The sequence below is a fragment of the Nanorana parkeri genome, unplaced genomic scaffold (assembly GCF_000935625.1).
Source record: "Nanorana parkeri isolate BGI_ZX_2015 unplaced genomic scaffold, ASM93562v1 scaffold537, whole genome shotgun sequence".
Taxonomy (NCBI): domain Eukaryota; kingdom Metazoa; phylum Chordata; class Amphibia; order Anura; family Dicroglossidae; genus Nanorana; species Nanorana parkeri.
The window spans coordinates 625,352-645,058 of record NW_017306805.1 but is presented as its reverse complement, the minus strand read 5'-3'; the positions used below and the strand labels follow the sequence as shown (position 1 = coordinate 645,058).

Here is a 19,707-nt window from a genome sequence, read left to right as displayed (position 1 = left end):
TAAAGGGTTAGAGCCTCTGTCAAGCTTTAATGGTCACTGCTCAATGGTTACTGCTCAATGGTCAGTGCTCTCAAACTTGCTTCATGTGCCAGAGTCTGAAAACTCAGTTGCAGGGGGGAAGATCTCCATACAAACTCAACTGCAAAAGACCTGACACACACTGATGACAATAACATTTCAATTAAACTTTATTGTTCTGGACATGCACAAAGAAACCCCGTCTGGGACCTCTCCTCTCATGTTTCATCCTAAGGACAGGCATAATCACAGAGATGAGGGGAAGCAAGGAGGGAGAGCTATTTATACAACGTATATGAAGAAACACTTTGAAGATCACTTTTCCAACATTAGGTCTAATAAAAATACTAAAAAAAACAAAACACTTTGTTATCACATATGAATTAAATCTTGAATCTGTAAGGGTAGAGATCATAGAAAGGATTGACAACCCTATCAGACTAGAGGGCTGTTTCTCTCTGATGAGCAGAAAAGAGGTACTGGATCTTTAGCTTAGAAACAAAAATCCCTAGGGGGTGAATTTTGAATAGGCTATTACCGAATATTATGAATAGGCCTGTACAATATCTTTCCCTTTTTTGTTTCCCTTCTCTTGGTGTGCAACTAGTCTTTTGCAGTTGAGGCTTTAAAGGTTGTCTGTGTTCCACAAGAGAGGTTTGGAACATCTAATCTCCCACAGATTCTAGTCCCTTGCTAATGATCTTACTAGTAAGCAGAGTCAAGTAGCTGGAATTCTCTTCTTTTCTCATAACACTTGCGAACACCAGGATCACTCCATAATTTCCTAATTGCGGTAGCATGATGTCTTTCTATCTGCTGTACATTATATACATCCAAACTTTTGATCAGTCCCCTATTCACCTGTGAAGACAGAACACAATGACATCATCAGTGCAAAGAGCAGAAAATGCAGACCACCGTTACCCAGATTTTTAAAATAACAACAAACACACCTTTAGAAATGTTTAGTAATGACAATCTACAAACACATACTTCTAGATAATTGCCGGCTTTGTATTCTTTGCATACCTTATTTCTCTTTTCTTCCCCAGTCTTCTGACAGTAGACATGTTTACTAATGGCAGCTTACTAGCTCTCCTATTACTTCCTGGATTTCTGGCACATGTGACCAGTCATGTGACTAGGACATGTGACCATGTACATCATCTCAGGTGAAGAAAATGCTCGAAGATCTCATAAGATTTCCCAGCAATGCTCTGCTGATGACAGGGCAATACCAGTGTGCATTGCTCTGGCAAAATGAAGTCATTTTGCCCTTTTAAAGCAGGAAGTGAATGCTCTGCAAGTGTAAGTATTTTAAAATAACAGAATTTTACACCTGATATGTCTATGTTATTATTATTCATCATACATAGAGGGATGCAGTGGTAGAGTTTGATTTTTGAGTGTAAAGGTCCGCTTTAAGAATTCTTCAAGTATCATCCCTACAATAGACTTAATGCTTTTAGATCAGTAGTTACTGGGTGCAGACCATGAACCTTTTTAAAATATAAGTACTACATTTGCTTTGTACCAAAGACAAACCAAAAAGTAGAAACAATGACTTGGTCATGCTTCTTTCATAGTTATTTAGTCTAATATTTTCTGCATTATATCGATGTTAAGCCACTGAGGTGCATTTGAAATTGTGTCACTGCCATCCTCATATTGTACATCAGCACCTCTTCTTCGCTTCGTGTACACAGAGGTTCCCAGTGACCAACTCTTGAGTCTTTACCTTTTAAAGGTTCCATGCACTACAGGTATTCTTTGCAACTGTCAAATGATGAGAGTTTTCCATTAGTTACACAATTTATTTTAAAATTCCCTTTTTCTAATTATTTCTGTTTTGTTTTTTTAAACTCAAGTAATCTCCATTGTATGATTTTCCTTCTATTTCTGTTCCAGTGACAACTAAAAATGATCCTCTGTTTCTTTCAGTCTTAGTTCAATAGGCACAAGACAAAAATAAACTGTGAATCCCTCATAATAATAAAAACAAGGGATCAAAAGTCCACCTATCTCTATCCTAAACTACAAAAAAGTTATGACTTTAGACTTTACACTTTGTGTTTTCGTCTTTTCAATATGTGCTTGTTAACTAAAACTTAGATTAAATGAAATCAAGTTATGGTCACTGCTACCCAAAATTCCTTTACACTCCAGAAATAAAATTAGCACGCTCCACTGCTACCAATTTACCTGTAATGACCCAGCAACATCACACTCTTCACCAATAAAATAATCTTTCACAATTAAGATATGTGTCTGTTTACATCCGATTATCCCTGACTCTGTCCAGGTCCGGAAAAACAAAGAGATCAGAGTTCCGCTTTGGCGGACTTGATTGTGGTGGATCAGGGGTAATCTTTCAAAAACCGACACACGTGTTTTTACATCCATTTCCCCATAGACCAACATGGGTCCGGTAAATTCATTTTTTCCTCCATCACAAGATGGAGGGAAAAAAAGGACGGAAACAGATGTGACAAAGTTGACATTCATTTCAATCAGCAGGGGATCCATGCATGGATCCTCTGCTGATCAGAACTAATGGTGGGCCTTACATAGAGACAGACACCACCACCTTCTTTATTTACCCTATCCCTCCAAACAGAGCATATATATGAATATTAACTGCCCAATTCTGTAAATAATCAATTATAATTCTGTCAAACCAATTAAATCATAGGGTTCTAATAGTGGTTTAGTGTCTTTGTTCACTAAACGTTCATGCAACAGTTTGAACAATTATTTCCTATATTTCATTTAAACACTGCTCAGCTACAACATTACCTTGTTTTCTTTCAAGCTATAAGGCACTTGTAGAGTTTCCATAGCTCCCACCAAAGACTTGGCACAGGTAACAATGTTCTGATGCACAAGTATTGCATACATTTTGCGATCTTCTACTGAGAACCCAGTTCCATGGATTATTCGCATCTGCTTTATAAATGTGCTCTTTCCACTCTCTCCAGTTCCTGTAGGAAACACCACAAATTAGTAAACGGCATTTTGTTTTCAATGAACATTGCATATTTTTTACAATCGATAACACCTTACTTGAGGATGAAAGTAGTAAAAAAGGCTATATCACCAATTTGGATTACACTTTCCATGATGCTGCCATGAGCCATCTCTGAAACCTACTGCCATTCAATTCAACCTTTTTTGGGGAGGTCTGATGTGATCACAAGAGTCTAATTGATTGAATAAAGAAGAAGCTCGATCTCCACAATTAGTTAAGGGGCATTACCAGCTTTTAATGGGTGACAAGACCTTTTAAAAATCTACAGCAACCAGCCATGTGTCAGCTTGGTCAATAACATACTGTAAATATTGTCATGTGCTGAATGGGACTTCACACGAAGGAACAGCAACTACTAGATCCCTAAATTGATCCACCAGCTATGACTTTTGAACTGGATCATGTCAATCCACTAGATATGTGAGATTCCTTTATCGGCATATGCCAACAATCGGATGGATCCAAATTTCCGAATGAAAGAAATAACGAATTTGAACATATCCAAATTGTTTGGATGCATCTGAAAATTTTTCCGGATTTCATTCTAAATTATTTTCTGTTGTTAAACTTTAACATAAAAGGAACCAGAGTGGAGTCCCCTCCCCAATTCATACCAGACCCTTTTTAGGGGGGACCCCAACGCCATGAAAACAAAAAAAACCTGGGGTCCCCCTAAAATCCCTTATCAGACCCTTGATCCGAGCAGCAGCCTGGCAGAGTAGGAAAAGGGGGGGGGGGGCGAATATGGGCCCCCCCACACCATACTAGGCCACATGCCCTCAACATGGGGAGGGGCTTTTCTAGGGGGGACCCAGTCATCCAGCGATGTAGAGTCCCGATGGACAATGGCCGCCGATTCGCTAAAAGCAAGAATTCCCAATCCCGCCGACACATCCGATCCCAAAAAACACCAGCCGCAAAATGGCAGCACTGCTCCCGAATATCAACAAAGGGGCGGAGCGAGTCATGATGTCATGAAACTTGCTCTGCCCCTTTGTTTACATTCAGTGACAGCTCTTTGTCCCTTAATGGAATGTAAACAAATGGGCGGAACAAGTCCCGTGACATCACGACTCTTTGTTCTACATCCGGGAACAGAGCTGTCATTTTACGGCCGGCGTTCAATAGGTTGTGGCAAGGGGCGGTGGGATTTTTTTCTTTCGGTGAATTGCCGGCCATCGGCCATCATGATTGATGAGGATCTTCATTGCTGGATGACATGATTGATGCTTGGATTACATTGATGGACTTTTGGGGGGGGGTTTAACAAAGCAATTGTCAAAAACTGTGTTGTGTTTTTTTCAAATAAAGGACTTTTTTTATGGTGTGGTGTGGTAATTTACTATATTTGGTGAATACCGGTAAGTAGGGGTACTTATTCATGATGGAGGGGCGGCATCCATGTATGAAAGGGGGCCTCAAATTCCTATAAGCCCCCCTGTCCACAAACGCGCAGAAGAGGCCCTTTTCCTCATCGACATGGGGACAAGATGCTTTGCCAGGGGGTTGAGGCCATGTGGTCTGGTATGGTGCAGGAGAAGGGCGCATGTATGCCCCCCCCCCCTTTCCTGCTCTGCCAGGCTGCTGCTTGGACCAAGAGTCTGGTAAGGTATTTTGGCATAGAGGTCCCCCCTAAAATTCCTACCAGACCTAAAGGGTCTGGTATGAATTGGGAAGGGGACTCCATCCTGTTTTTTTTTATTGTTTCTGTGGACTGTCAAAAGTTTTTAAAAAAAGTAAACATTTATTTTTACTTTTCTGCAACAACTTTTCGCTCGTAAATATCGTTTAACTCATCCGAAATTAATAAAAATTCAGATTCGGACTAATCCGAATATGTTTGTTAAACTTTGATGTTTCATCCCAGAATTTGACTGTTTATGCATTTTAGTTAAATTCGCAGGGCTTCCCCCATGTAGACTTGCATGCCTCCTACGCTACCTTGTGCCCACCCACTTCTTCCTGCAGCTAATCAGGAGAGGCTGCAGCAAAAAACACAGCTGACAATTAAAGGCATTTTGGAAGTGTCTTCTAGGTGCACTTGGACCTTGACACATCTCTCAGTGATGTTTTGACCTTTGAAGCTTCAAGAGTATCTTCAGTTACCATCAAAAAGATGTAAAGTTAGGGGAAAAAGAGGATTTCCTGCATGGAAAAAAGGATGAAGACCCGCTGGAGCAAAGGGCTAAGAATTGGAAGTGATGAACTGTTCCCTGCAATAGGCCTGCAATAAAGCATATAATATAATGGACTGGTGAACACAAATTCAATGTTCCTGTGAAAGACCTTTTCTGTAACAGTAGAATGGTGGTAAAAATAACCACCATTTTTATTTACCGGTAAAAAGATGATACATGAGTTTCAAAATAGTTCTAAACTAGTCAGTTGGCTACTTGACTATAGATGAAAGAACCTTTGCCAGTTTATTCTTCCCATTCCAATAGGTGACTTGCTCTCTTTCCTTACCAGCATTATACAACTCCCCCCAACCCCAAAACATCTTTGTATTTTGAAAAATCAGAGACATCGAACGGCATGCTGATGATTAAGTACTGTTCGACTGTTATAATGCCGCAGATGCTCTTTCAATCCTTAAAAAAGAAGAACCACAGATGAAACGGCTTTATTAAAAATTTTCATCAACAACACAATACACAAAACCAAAATTCTAGGGCTGTTACTGACTAAGATTTTCGTGTTCGATTAATCTAAATTATTTTTAATCGATTAATTTAGATCAATTATAACGCACATACAGATCCAACTACATTGGTCTTTACACATACAGCACAGCAATGAAGTAATAAAATGAACTAGGATCACACTAATCCAGCACACTAATCCAGCCCCACTCAATATGGCCGCCGCTTGAGTGGGGCAACTCAGAATAATAACGTGCAGGATTAGTGTGATCCTAGTTCATTTTATTTCTTAATTGCTGTGCTGTATGTGTATAGGCCAATGCCTTGGCTGGCGCTCGTGCAGAAAGTTTCTTGGGCAAACTCACCGGCCCAAGTGGCTCCATCGGCTAACGAAGGGAAGGGGGAGGAGTCAGGTGACATCGACGTCACTGGACTCCTCCCCCCTTCCCTTTGTTAGCCTCATGGACATCGACGTCACCAGACTCCTCCCCCCTTCCCTTTGTTAGCCGACGGAGCCACTTGGGGAAGGGGGGAGGAGTCCGGTGACATCGATGTCCGTGACGTCACCGGATCTCCGATGGGACTCCCTGAGGCCGGTGGAGAAGCGAGTGTTTTCATTAGCGATCAAAATAATTTTAAATTGATCAAAAAGTTTAACGATTAATCGAGAAATGAATCGTTAATTTCCGCAGCCCTACAAAATTGCTAAAAACATTTAAACACAAAATCATATCACCAGCCAGTATACAGTATATAAAACGTAGGTAAGGTAGGAGAGAATAAAAAGATTAGTAAATGGCACAAAGAGATCAAGTGTTGAAGTAGAGAGGATTACATACAAAGCATTTTCCTATACATGGAACAGGCTGAAACAACTACTGACAAAACAGCATATCATGAAGGAAAGGCTTGTACTATTGTTACCCCTGCTACAGGCAGTCTGAACAATGTACTTGAAGTGACCCAGAGGCTCTTTTGAGAAAATGCATTTTAGTTATATAGCCACCAGGCTTCAAGTAGAAGAGTAGAAGCACAAGAGTAGACTGAGGTGTGTTCAGTTCTGTATTTTCTAGCTGCTATGTTTGAGAGTCCAATGTCTAGTTTGGTTCTTTGCCAGAAGGCAAACAGTGATACCAGGAGAGATTAATGGCAGATGAGAAACACGATTATAATAATAGTAGAACCACTGGCTGGGCCAAATGGACCTCTTGTGAGATCCCCCAGCTGGGAACCATAGCAGGAGATGTTCCAACAAGAGTTTGAAATTGACCCTGTAGTTAAGATATAGATGGTTATTTACATATTGTAAACATGCAGTAAATTAGCTTTAAAACAACCCCTTACTAACCTCTATAGTTCATTCTCATATTTCACAGTAGAATAATTGAAGTTCTTATCTCTCTCAGTAGCTCAGCTCTCCCTGCCCACCTCCCAGCAGTGACGTGATAGCCTTCCAGCCTTCTAATCTCTAATGTTAACACAGAGAAGAAGCTTTGGGAATGAGGACCAAATGGGGAGCAAAGTGAGGTGAACTGCTCAAAGAATTACTTTAATTACTTCAGTGCTTCTGCTTTGAAATTTGAGGATGAATTGCTCCACAGTATTGTAAACTATTTGAATGTCCATAGCCTTGCCACAGGTACACTCTAATACTGTCTTTGCTAACAGTGTACACAGAGCTGCCCTTGCTGAATTGTAAAAAGAGCACTCCAAACATGTGATCCTGGTCACGAACACCAACAGACTGTATACAGGCCATTGGCCATTGGTGCAGTTAGGGTCTATTGAATCCTAGGCCAGAGAGTTAACCTTTTTGTTTTCTATTGGATCCAGAATTTGCTGTTGGTCTTCTGCTATTGTTACAAAACTGTTTAGCTCATCCTTTCTTCCTGCAGGGCTTTTTTGTTGTTCTTAAATATGGTCCACTTAATACTACAAGTGTCTTGGTGAGTTTGGGTTCATTTAGTGTGGGTCATCACTTGGTAATGGCAGAAGGACCCATCTATCAAACAGCTCCTAAGGGGTTGTGCTACAACTAAAGTCTGGCCATTTTTAAGAAAAATAGGCATGCTATTGTCAAAAAAGGAAGTGGAGGGTTGGGGACTGCCATGGGAGACATTTAACAAAGTAGAAAAAAATAGAAAAAATACTGTACAGGGGAGAGAGGGTCTTTTTAATGTGACTTTGAGGGAGAAAAACACCAAAACTTTAAATTACATGTCTAGAAGATGCATTTAAACTTTACATGAATTTACGGAACAGTACAATTTTCATGGACCATGTCTGCGACACCACATTCTGACAATCAGATATTATGGATGTGTAACTGATTTTTTTTACTTTTTACATGACCTCCTTGCTTAAATACAGCAGCACCCCAATCTGATTAATCTCAACTTAAAAAAAGGATTATTAGGTAGGATGTGACTTTCTTATCTAGCAGTAATGGGCCTGAATTGAACAGTGGAAGTTGCAGCCACAACAGATCTAAAAGTCAAAGGAAAGATTTCTCTAAAAAAATACAGCTACATCCATATTTACAATGAGTCACAGAGTTGGTAACAGTGTGTTGTACAGTGGTATAGCAGATTTTGGAGACAAGACAGAGTAGTTTTCTAGGGAGATGTATCCTTTTGTGTGTGACCCAGCAACAACTTCAGTCACCGTTTGGCTGCTGTTCCTCCCCTTTTTTTTGTGGAAGGTGTTTTTTTTTTTTTACTTGACGTTTCACAAAGTGGTTTAGTTATTATTTTTAAAGACCCTGCACTCACCCACTACAACATCTTCGGGGGCTTTTAACAGTAAAATTCATACACTACGATGTTGATTTTGTTTAGTAAAAACTGACTGGTGTTGGTCCAGTTGACATAGTGGCCTAGTAAAAAGGTTTTATGACTGTGCAGGTACTCAATGCAATATTTTGGAGGCTTTTTTCAACATATACAGTAAATCAAAACTCGAATGTTGATTTTTTAAGTCGAGCACACATAGGTACAACAATTATATGAGTGCTTTTGTACTGCAAATAAATTACACATTAAAGTTAATTTCTAGATTTTAAAATGGCTGGGGGGGGGCAGTTCAATATAGGATCTAGTACAAGTTATTTTGAAGACTTTTTCTGCTAATAAATTGTATTTTAATGTTCATTTTGGCAATAATTGGACATATGGGGGTGGGAGGGGATTTGTGTAAATGTGGTGTTGTGGTTTTGAAGTGTTTTGGTGCACTCTGTTTTGACACTTTATAAAACTTCTAAGACAATGCAGTGCAGTACTGCGAAAAAAAGAAGCAGGTGTTGCATCTGCATTTTCGGTGACTACCTAAAAAAGCAATTTGTTTCCTAGTTATAATAATGAATCAGAGTATTGCTGCTACTGGTATATTAAAATGAAACAATAATGTAAAAGTAAAACATTTATTACACATGTATATTATGTGATTCCAGAATTGTGTTCTGTAACACAACATACAACCTAAAGGTACCTCCCAAAGCTTGTTAGTAAAAGGACTGGGTTTTTTTTCCCAATGTTGTCTTCGAAGTTGAATAAAATGCCCGCTGCTTTGCCCATTGAGTGGTACTTTTAATTTGTTTGCATTAGTACATAATCCCCATGGCAGTGTTCAGCTGCCCCCAGCCTTAAAAATTTCCATAATTGATTTTCCAGATTCACTCCCCATAGACTTTAATGGGGATTAGATTTAAGTTTACTATTTTCCAGATTTACAATGGGTTCGAAGAATGGCACATCGACTGAACCCAAACACATTGCATTTCTACCAGACGAACACTGGCCAGGTATAACTGCCTAAAGTGACTGCAAATGCAGGTCCTCCTCACAGCCAGGGTACTTAATAATGGACAGCTACACCACAAGGTTGAGGACATGTGCCAGGCAAGGTACACATGTGATTTTTTTGTCCTGGAAAAGAGCTGCCAGCGGGTCACTGCCATTATCACACATGGCTTTGCATGGATGAAAATGGCATGTGGTTAGTCACCTCTCGATCTGGGCCTGGTTAGCTGCCAGAAGTTCTGGTCCAGTGTGGCTACAAAACAGCATATCAGCTTTTATTCTGGCGCATTGCATATGGTCTGAGGTGCTTGGGGGAACTACTGGTTCCAAGGAGTCAGAGGATGAGGCCAGTGAGGAGAGGGAGTACAGGTGAAAGTGTGTTCATCAACATACAAGACTTGTGAGAGCATCATCAGCTTCATTGGTGTGCCCCATCCTGCATGCTTCCCAGCCACCAGCAAATTGACCCAATGTGCCATGAAGGTTATATAGCGTGCCTCCCAATGCTTGCTAGGCCATCTGTTCATGGTCATATGTACACTTGCTGTTGAGAGCATGGTCCAGCAACACAGACATATTACCTTCTCTATTTTGGTGGAGGGCAGGGATGGACAAAATAATGGCAGCTGGATACCTGACACTGTGGTGTAGCGCAGGCCATAAACCTGTGGAAAAGGGCTGATTCCATATGTTGGAATGGTACAACTGCAAAGCTAACATTTTTGCCAAACTGCCATTAGGATGCTGGGCATGGGGGTGATATGGGAATGTTATTTTCTTATGCTCCAGCAGCTGCAGAAGAGACACCTGCATTGAGTAGGAGGATGCTAGAGATAATGCAGTGAGTGCAGAAGAATTCTGAAGAGGTTCAAGCCTTTGCGTGACCCTACTCAGCATGTCCCCCATATCCATCTCCTTCTCCACTTGATGTGGAATATCCTTGTGTATCCTTGTATCCCCTTGTAAGACTTCCCTCCCTGTCATTAGAGACCACAGATGTTGTGGTGGATACAGCAGAAACATCTTGTGGATGGGGGAGTAGTGTGGGACTTTTGCCATTGACTTGTCTAATTTCCTCATACATTTGGATCCTAAATGGCTGGTATTCTTACCACAGTGTTGTCTAGATCAGATATATTAAAAAAAGGCCCACACTGCAGATGGATTAGAAGGGCTGCTACCTCTAGTTCCCCTGCAAGCTACCCCTGCTTCCTTGCCATTATTCTATGCATTAAATAGCATAGTGCTTATAAATTCTTGTGTTAACTTGTTATATCTTGTGAGTCCCAGAGCTAAGGCAATTTAGTAGGAGTGACTCAGGACTTACAAAAAAAAGCAGTATGTGCTTGGTTTGGCTACAGAAGAATGCAGTCACCTGCTTAGCTTCATGCCTTTGAGGAGAGTTGGTTGTGTCCTTGTTGCAGGTGCTGTCACTCAACAGTTAGAACTTTTTTGGTAGCACGCTGTAAACAAGGGAGGCACATTACAATTCCTAGTACGTCATAGTAGGCTCCAAGCCCTGCCAGTATTATTTTCTGTGTACTGTTCATAACAACCAAATGTTTAAAAAAACATTGGCATAGTTAAGCATTGAAAAAAAAGCATAAGAGCCGAAACTGGGGTCGTAAGGATTGTGCTGAGAAACAAACCTTAAGCTGGAAGTACAGAGGCAATGATAGTGTGTCCATACCTTGTAAATGCTGTGACCAACCACAGCTTTCACAGATGTAAACAATGGCTGTGATTGACAGCCTAGCTCTTCCTATCCTCTTACAAGCAAAGAGCTATGGCAGGAAGGTGAGAGAGATTACTGATCATGGCCATTTTGTTTACAGTGTGCCACCCAGTGACTGATTACAACTCAGTACTAGTGGCAATCAGCTGTTGTATGAGCAAGTAATTGTCAGCCAAAGTACCCCAGCACTGAAAACAGAAAAATGGCCTGGACAAGAAGGGGGTATAACATACCTGTCTTCAAGTGGTAAAGACCTCTTCATAGAGGAGCAGCTTTGCTGTGCTCTCTATCTGGTCTTGGTCACTCAAGTTACAAAAAGTTAAATGCTTACAAAGTTAAATTCTTGCCATACTTTAGGGACACAATAAAGCATGGAGATATTATCCAAATATATACAATGTACTGTTATTCATTAACCATTCTTGCTTATTTTGGGGATACCAGGTTTAAACCTGTGTTGATATAAAATATATTGAATGTACAACAACATATTACTATAAAATATTTGTATTCTATTTTTAGACAATGTAATTTGATTTTAAAGTTCCTTTTTTCCTATCTCCTGATTATATCAGCCTTTATATAAATTGCTTCTGTGCAAGAAACTACTTCCACAAAATGATAACACTTCCACAAGTTGTGTTGGCTTTGCAAAAATCTCTAGCTAAAGGTAAGATACATTTTAAACTCCAGCTTGTTTTTTTTTTTTTTACTGTTATAGAAGGAAGCTTGAGTGACATGGGAAGTTATCAACATAAACGACAAGGTTTTACCTCCCCCTGAGTGGAGATTCTGGGTAAAAATATGTTACAAACTGTGTGAGAGTACATGCAGTGTCTTGGTAATTATTGCAGATCTCCATTAAATATATACAGTATTAAAATGACTGTAGACACCTCATAGACATTGCTATGCTACTTACTGGGTACATGTAATGTAGTACAGTTTTAATTTACAAAACTGACAATTTTACTTGCTATGTGACAGCAGTTGTTCTCTATTTCATAAAGACTGTTTCCTGCCACTAGAAGTCACTCTGTTCATGACAGCTTGCCAGTAATGTAGCGCAAAGAAAATCGGACTACCCCAAAATGGCCTCAACAATTTACCTCTAAGGGATAGCTAAAGAAAGGAGAGACAAATGTGCCAGCGTGGAGTGTGGATGTGAAATGAGAGGGGGTAATGCTCTGCAACATAGTCTGGGAGGCAGGAGATCTGTGGGAGAACTTTGTGGAAGATGATATTGAAGTGATTTTTCAGTAGAGATAATCTGCTGGAACCTTCAGTCAGATCACTCGGCAGAGAATAAATGTATAAAATATTAAGGTAATATGTGTATTCCGTAATGGAAATTGTTGAGTACATTTTTAGTAAAGTGAATCAGAAATATAATATTGGATTATTGTTATTTTTTTTATTTTTGCTGAAATTTGTGGAAAGGAAAATTAATAAAAACACTTAAATTACTCTATGTATAACTGTTTTCACACAAGGTTCACACAACTTTCCCAGATTTCATACATTTTCCGACTGAAACCAATTAGAAAACATGTGGATCTTGGGTGAAATCTATGTGAATCATATGAGAAAAATGGGAGTGCGGAAGGTTTAGACCCTCTGCCAAGTTTTAATTGTGGTCCATGTCTCTGTTTTGGAGATTTAGCCCTGCTGACCATTGTCACCAAGAAAAAAAGTGAGGGGAAATTTTAAAATGTAGAGTTGTCATAAAAGCAGCTGAGGTAATCTTCCAATGGGAACAAATGTTCCAGTTACACCAGACCAAGATGGGAATTCTCGTCACTTTGTAGAGTTTTTCTCACTTTCTGCTATGACAGAAAGTGAAGGAAAATTTCCCAGCCTGGCACCGACAGCAAAAAATAACCTGAGAGAAGTTTTTAACCTTCTATACTCTATCCAAAACTAAAAACTAAAAGCTTTGATTACACATGCAATTCAAAAATATGAAACAAATGATCTATTGGTGAGGCAGTTTAGCATCATTAAAACTACATAATAGTCCCAATCCGTCCAGATTGGGAGTGACGCCAGGGGTTACGCCTGACTAGCCGTTCACTCTTTGTGTACTTGGTTCATTACTGGCAACAGCCCCTGTCGATCCGCAGCTGAGATCTGTGCAATCCAGAGGCTCCGGGAGTGCGTGACAGAATTGTGGAACCCTATAATGGATCCAGCGGATCTTACAGGACATATTGTCGCTCTCAGCCAGACTGTGGAGAACCTCACACAGACTGTCCAGGAGTTACAACTACAAAACCATACTCTTATGGAATTAGTCGATGTGTGTGCAGCTGCACAAAGAGACGGTCCCGAACCAAAAGTCAATCCCCCAGAACCTTTTTCAGGAGATCGCAAGAGGTACAGGGAATTTATTAATGGCTGCTGTTTGATGTTTGACTTACGGCCACGCACCTATCCTAATGATCGTGTAAAGGTCCTTACCATCATCTCCTATCTAAAGGGCGAGCCCCGGGCCTGGGCAAACACTTATCTGGAAACTGACGACCCTCTTTTGGACTCCCTCCGACAGTTCCTCGATGCCATGTCCCTGCTGTACGAGGACACTAGTAAACAACTAACAGCTGAAAATGCTATACGCAACTTAAAGCAGGGCAGGAGACCAGTTGAAGACTTCATAGCGGAGTTCAAACGCTGGGCCAGAGAGACCAAGTGGAATGACATCAGCCTCCGAAATCAATTCCGCCTGGGACTCTCTGAGTCACTCAAAGACGAGATAGCCCGAGCTGAGCTGCCAGACTCCCTTCACGAGCTCATACAGCGTTCCATTACCATAGACCGTAGGTTAAGGGAGCGCAGATCTGAACGCTGGATGGGTGGTTCAGACTCCACCCGCAGGATGCCTCCCACTCCTAAAGAAGAACCTATGGAGGTCGGAGCCATCCGTGGTCCTTTGACGCCTGTGGAAAGGATGAGAAGACGCAATAGGAATTTGTGTCTCTACTGTGCATCCCCGGCTCATGCAGTAAACGCATGCCCGCTCACAAACCGGAACTCAGAAGGTAATATATTTCAAATCTGTAAAATGTCACCTTCCGTTTCCCCAACCAGTAATTATATACGTATTTCTCTCACTTTACAGTGGGATCATGAGAGGATACGTACTGAAGCCATGGTGGATACGGGAGCCTGTGGCAACTTTATTGACCTTCACTTGGTTACACAAAATAAAATCCCTCACATTAAAAAGCATACTCCCTTGTCAGTGTGTTTTTTAGACGGGTCATGCTCTGGTTCTGGTCCCATCTGCAGTCAAACCCAACCTCTGGTCGTGCTAGGTACAGGGGGACACTCTGAATGTTTAGTCTTTGACATAATTCCTTCTCCTCTATTTCCGGTGGTTTTGGGTCTTCCTTGGCTGATGCTTCACCAACCCACTCTACTATGGGAGAAGGGTACCGTACAGTGTCAATCTGATTATTGTACAAAAACATGTTATCCTGTGTTCCCCCTATTGCAGGTTGCAAATGGGGAACCACCTCCCTGCTATTCGGATTTTCATGATGTGTTAAGTGAACAATTAGCCCAAACTCTCCCTCCACACAGGCCATATGATTGCCCTATTGAGTTGATTCCGGGAAGTGCCATCCCTACCGGTAAAATCTATGCTCTCTCCCAACCGGAGCTGGAACATTTGAAAGGATACCTCGAGGAAAACCTTAGAAAGGGTTTAATTAGACCCTCAAGGTCCCCGGCCAGTGCAGGCATGTTTTTCGTACGAAACAAAGATAGCAGTTTGCGCCCGATAATCGACTACCGAGCTCTTAACAAAGTTACAGTAAAAAACAGGTACCCTCTTCCACTCATACCCAAACTCATTGAGAGACTACAAACCTCCCGAGTCTTCACAAAACTCGATCTTAGAGGCGCCTATAATCTCATCCGGATCAGGCAAGGAGATGAGTGGAAAACAGCCTTCATAACCCGTTATGGTCTTTTTGAGTATACCGTTATGCCATTTGGTCTCTGCAATGCTCCAGCCACTTTTCAACACTTTATCAATGATATCTTCCGCGACCTGTTAGACGTGTGTGTGGTGGTATATCTTGACGATATACTCATCTACTCTGATGACTTGCCCACTCACCAAAAACACTTTGCCAGGTTAAGGGCTCATGCGTTATATGTAAAACTGCCTTAATGCCATTTCGAACAAACCACGATTTCGTTCTTGGGATATATAATCTCTCCTAAGGGTATTCAGATGGATCCCGCCAAAGTAGAGTGTATATTAAACTGGACTGAACCCCGCTCCAGGAAGGCTCTACAGAAGTTTCTGGGCTTCTCAAACTTCTATCGGAAGTTTATTAAAAACTTCTCTGCAATCGTCAAACCTCTGACTTCCATCACGAGTACTAAAGTAAAGTACTCATGGTCTAAGCAGGCCCAGGACGCCTTCGAATTGCTGAAACACAAGTTTACTTCCGCTCCTATCTTAACGTTACCCAATCCTGATAACCAATATGTGTTAGAGGTCGATGCCTCTCAAGTAGCGCTCGGTGCAGTTCTCTCTCAGCGTTCCAGCCCTCTGGCTCCTCTGCATCCGGTCGCATTCTTCTCCAGAACCTTGAACCCCGCAGAAAGGAATTACCCAATCGGGGAAAATGAATTACTGGCAATCAAGAGCGCCCTTGAGAATTGGAGACACCTACTAGAAGGTACAAAATACCCCTTTACCATCTACACAGACCATAGCAACCTCCAATTCCTTAAAACCTGTAAGACGCTTTCCGCCAGACAAGTTCGTTGGAGTCTGTTCTTCGACAGATTTGATTTCCATATCTCTTTCCGGCCAGGATCCAAAAACAGTAAAGCTGACGCACTTTCTCGCATGGGAGAGGAGTGTAGGACCGAACCTCCTCCTGTCTCAGTCATTCCTCCACACAGATTCCTCGCTGCTATCATAAGCTTCAAAGACAAAAACTGAAAAATAGCCTAACCACAGATCCGTCCGTACCCTCTCAAGGACTCCATAGGGACGAAGAGGGGTTTTTCTTCAAAGACACAAAGTTATACATCCCTCCTGATATGCGAATTCCCGTACTCCAACTACTACATGATGCTCCCCTGGCGGGTCACCCGGGTATGGAAAAAACCCTTGATCTCATCAAGAGACAATTCTGGTGGCCGCACATGACCAAGATGGTACAGGAATATGTAGCCACCTGTGAAGTCTGTGCCAGCTGTAAACATGAACGCAAACCTCCATATGGATTACTCACCTCTTTGCCCATTCCGAATAGACCCTGGGAAACCATCTCTTTTGATTTTATAGTAGATTTGCCGGCATCTAAAGGACACACCACAATAATGGTTACGGTCGACGCTTTGTCAAAAATGGCTCATTTCATTCCACTAAGATCAGTTCCTACTGCTCGACAGACTGCACAGTCCTTTTTGAACCACGTACTCAGATTACATGGACTGCCAAACCGAATTATCTCCGACAGAGGATCCCAGTTCGTCTCCCGCTTCTGGAAGGCTCTTTGTTCTTCACTTCAGATAGATCATAGGCTCTCCAGCGCCTACCATCCTCAAACGAACGGTCAGACTGAACGCGTCAACCAATGTCTTGAGCAGTATCTCAGATGCTACTGTACCCACCTGCAAGACGATTGGTATGACTTGATCCCTCTCGCGGAATTCTCATATAATAACACCACCAGCTCATCCAGTCTCCGTACTCCCTTCTTCGCTAATTACGGTTTCCATCCGACCCAGTTTCCCTCGTCAGTGATCCCTGCCAACGTTCCTTCAGCGGAAAATTACATGTCTAATCTTCGAACTACTGCTGAAATTCTGAAAGACAACTTAAAAGTTGCGCAGGATCGCCAGAAATATTACTATGGCCTCAAAAGAAGGCCTCCTCCTAACTACCAAATAGGTCAAATGGTTTGGCTCTCCACCAAAAATATCCGCCTCAAGGTGCCGTCAAAAAAACTAGGGAAACAGTTCATAGGACAGGTAAGCAGGAGAGGGGGACATTTTTTATGTGTGTAAGTGTAAGCTCCTCTGTACATGGGCTGACGTGACTGGCTCAGTGTTCTCTGTGCGGTATATATGTATAATAATAACAGTGTGGGGGGGGGCCGGCCTAAAGCCGTGTAAGGGGCCCAGAAATTTCTGAAGGCTGCCCTGGATATAGTATGGTTTATATATCTCAAATTCCCCCTAAGATCAGAAAAAAGTAGACACTAGCCCCATTTGTCCTGAGATGCTTGCTCCCGATTCAAACTAAAGTCTAAAAGATCTTGCTGGGCATCAAACAGGGAATCTCTGATTGGTCAGCAATCATGTGACACTGTAGTGTGATAGAAACGCTTCTTGTGCTCTATCATGGGCCTCATCGGTTTTACTGACAATGAGTAACATACATATATGGAGTATTTCTGAAAACAGCACAAGTGTCTAATTATTTAGCGCTGACAATTTATGCAGCACTTTCCATACGGCACATTCACATCAGTCCCTACCCTCAAACAGTTTACAATCTAAGGTCCCTATTGTACACGCATACATACAGGACCAATTTAGGGCCGGTTCATACAACAAAGTCTGTGTTCCAGAGTGTTCGGCCTCTAGAACACACTGGAATGCTAGACGGCCGGCTCCCTGCATTCAGGGGCAGGAGGGGGCGTGGCAGTGCCATTGAGTTTCAGCTGCATTGAGAAATAAAGGTCCTTCAGCCAATAAAAACACATGACAATGGAAACATACAGATGTCGAGAAACTTGTTGGTACCATTACAGCTCACTGAAATAATGCTACGATGAATTTGAATTCATGTTTTACACATACTGTACTTTGTAAAGGTGTTGATAAGAAATAGCCAATAAAACAGAAGTATTGTAATGGAAAACATGGCACTCCAAGGATGCCGAAAACTGGCCCAGCAACAGGTGGAGATATTTGCCTACCCTTGGGGAACAATTATACCTGGATACATTGGTTGTTCTGTTTCAAATGCCATAATATGTTTAGCACCCTCCAGCTTGCAGCTTTGGAAGATCATTATTCCCTGCCTGCTAAGACTGTTCTTTCTCTCCCCTGCTTTGAAAGCTGCAAGGAGAGGGGAGCCAGAAGAGAATCTTCATTGACTGCTACAGCAGCCTGGACAGGCCTTCTTTCATAAACCAGTGTCAGGAGGACTCATCGGGTAATGCTTGGAATTGCCCGCAAAGTGAGCTCAAAAACAGGCTGTGCGTTGCAAACCATGCTGGAGTCAGGAGCATTGCTTGTGTTTATCAGGCTGACTATGGTTACCCTTAACATGTCAGTGCAGAATAAATGGGTAAATGAATTGGGGATTTTCCTGTAAGAAATGCAATAGTATATTACACATCTGTGCTTCCTGTTGTGAAATATTAACTACAAGTCCAGAGAAAATCCGCAAAACTTTGTTCTTGTTCATATTATCTGTTTTGAATCAGGTTACATTTAACATCTGCCATATTGCACAATCACTTAGCAAAAACACCAGCTGATATTTCAAGTGCTCAAAACAGGGACACTAACGAGTCCGTGCAATAGGCTAAATTTCTATACAAACCCTGTTCAGAAAACAAAGGGATGGAGTAAAAAACTCATAAAATTAAAAAAAAAAAGAAAATTTGTCACAAAAATAATATATACATATTGGTTAAGGTTCTTAACAATAAACATCTGGCAGATATGGCTGTGTATGGCTAGCTTTATGGAGAATTTCAAGATCACCAGGCAGGGCTGTACTTTGTGACAGGGCTGTGTAACTTTAAACTTCGTTTGATTTTTCACAGTTCATGATTACGTTATGTGTGATTCTTTTTGGATTATTGTCACAGTATTGGATATTTATTTGTGTTAGCAGAGCAAAGTGGATTTTTTATATTCATTTTTAAAGGTGTGATAAACACTTTTTTAGCACAGCAGCTGATTTCTTCTTCCATAGCGCAGATCCTGTCTTAATAAATTACACATCAGGTGGTTGATGTACTGAACATACTCTGAATGCAGAGCAAAGCAATTGTAATTCCACATAAGTTCCTAAGTATGGCATCTTCCTTGCTACTCACAATCACTTAGGGACGTTTTTTAGAGTAAAAGTCCCGTGACATGAGCAGGAATTAAAACAAGTCAAAGGTTTGCAGTCCTGGGATAAGTGAACATTCCTCTACAATTACCACGGACCCGTTAGCCCTCTTACCTGCAGTATTGAAGTATGCTGCCATTGCCACAAGACTCATGTACAAGAAAATTTCACTGAAAGACTTGTGGCTATGACATCAATACTCTTTTTAAGCAAAACCTATGACCAAATGGTGGCCCCATAAACTTACATTGCTATGACTAATTACATTCATAAAAACAGAAGAAACAATAGGTAGAACGCCCAAAACCAGAAGCACAAAGGTAATGGTAACACTGAGCTTCCGACACAGTTTTCAGAGAGCTGTATCTTGGAAAGGACAGCAT

At 41.4% G+C, this 19,707-nt stretch overlaps 1 protein-coding gene across 2 annotated transcripts in view; it reads right to left on the bottom strand.

The window, feature by feature from the left end:
* LOC108791249 (guanine nucleotide-binding protein subunit alpha-11-like) overlaps positions 1 to 19,707 on the bottom strand; it is a 69,660-nt gene that overhangs the window by 33,292 nt on the left and 16,661 nt on the right. For both annotated transcript variants that reach the window (XM_018561681.1, XM_018561680.1), the window contains 2 exons: positions 2,815 to 2,999; positions 725 to 879 (listed from right to left, as the gene is read on the bottom strand). In XM_018561681.1, coding sequence (XP_018417183.1) covers positions 725 to 879; positions 2,815 to 2,999 — 340 coding nt within the window. The remainder of the gene's footprint in view (positions 1 to 724; positions 880 to 2,814; positions 3,000 to 19,707) is intronic.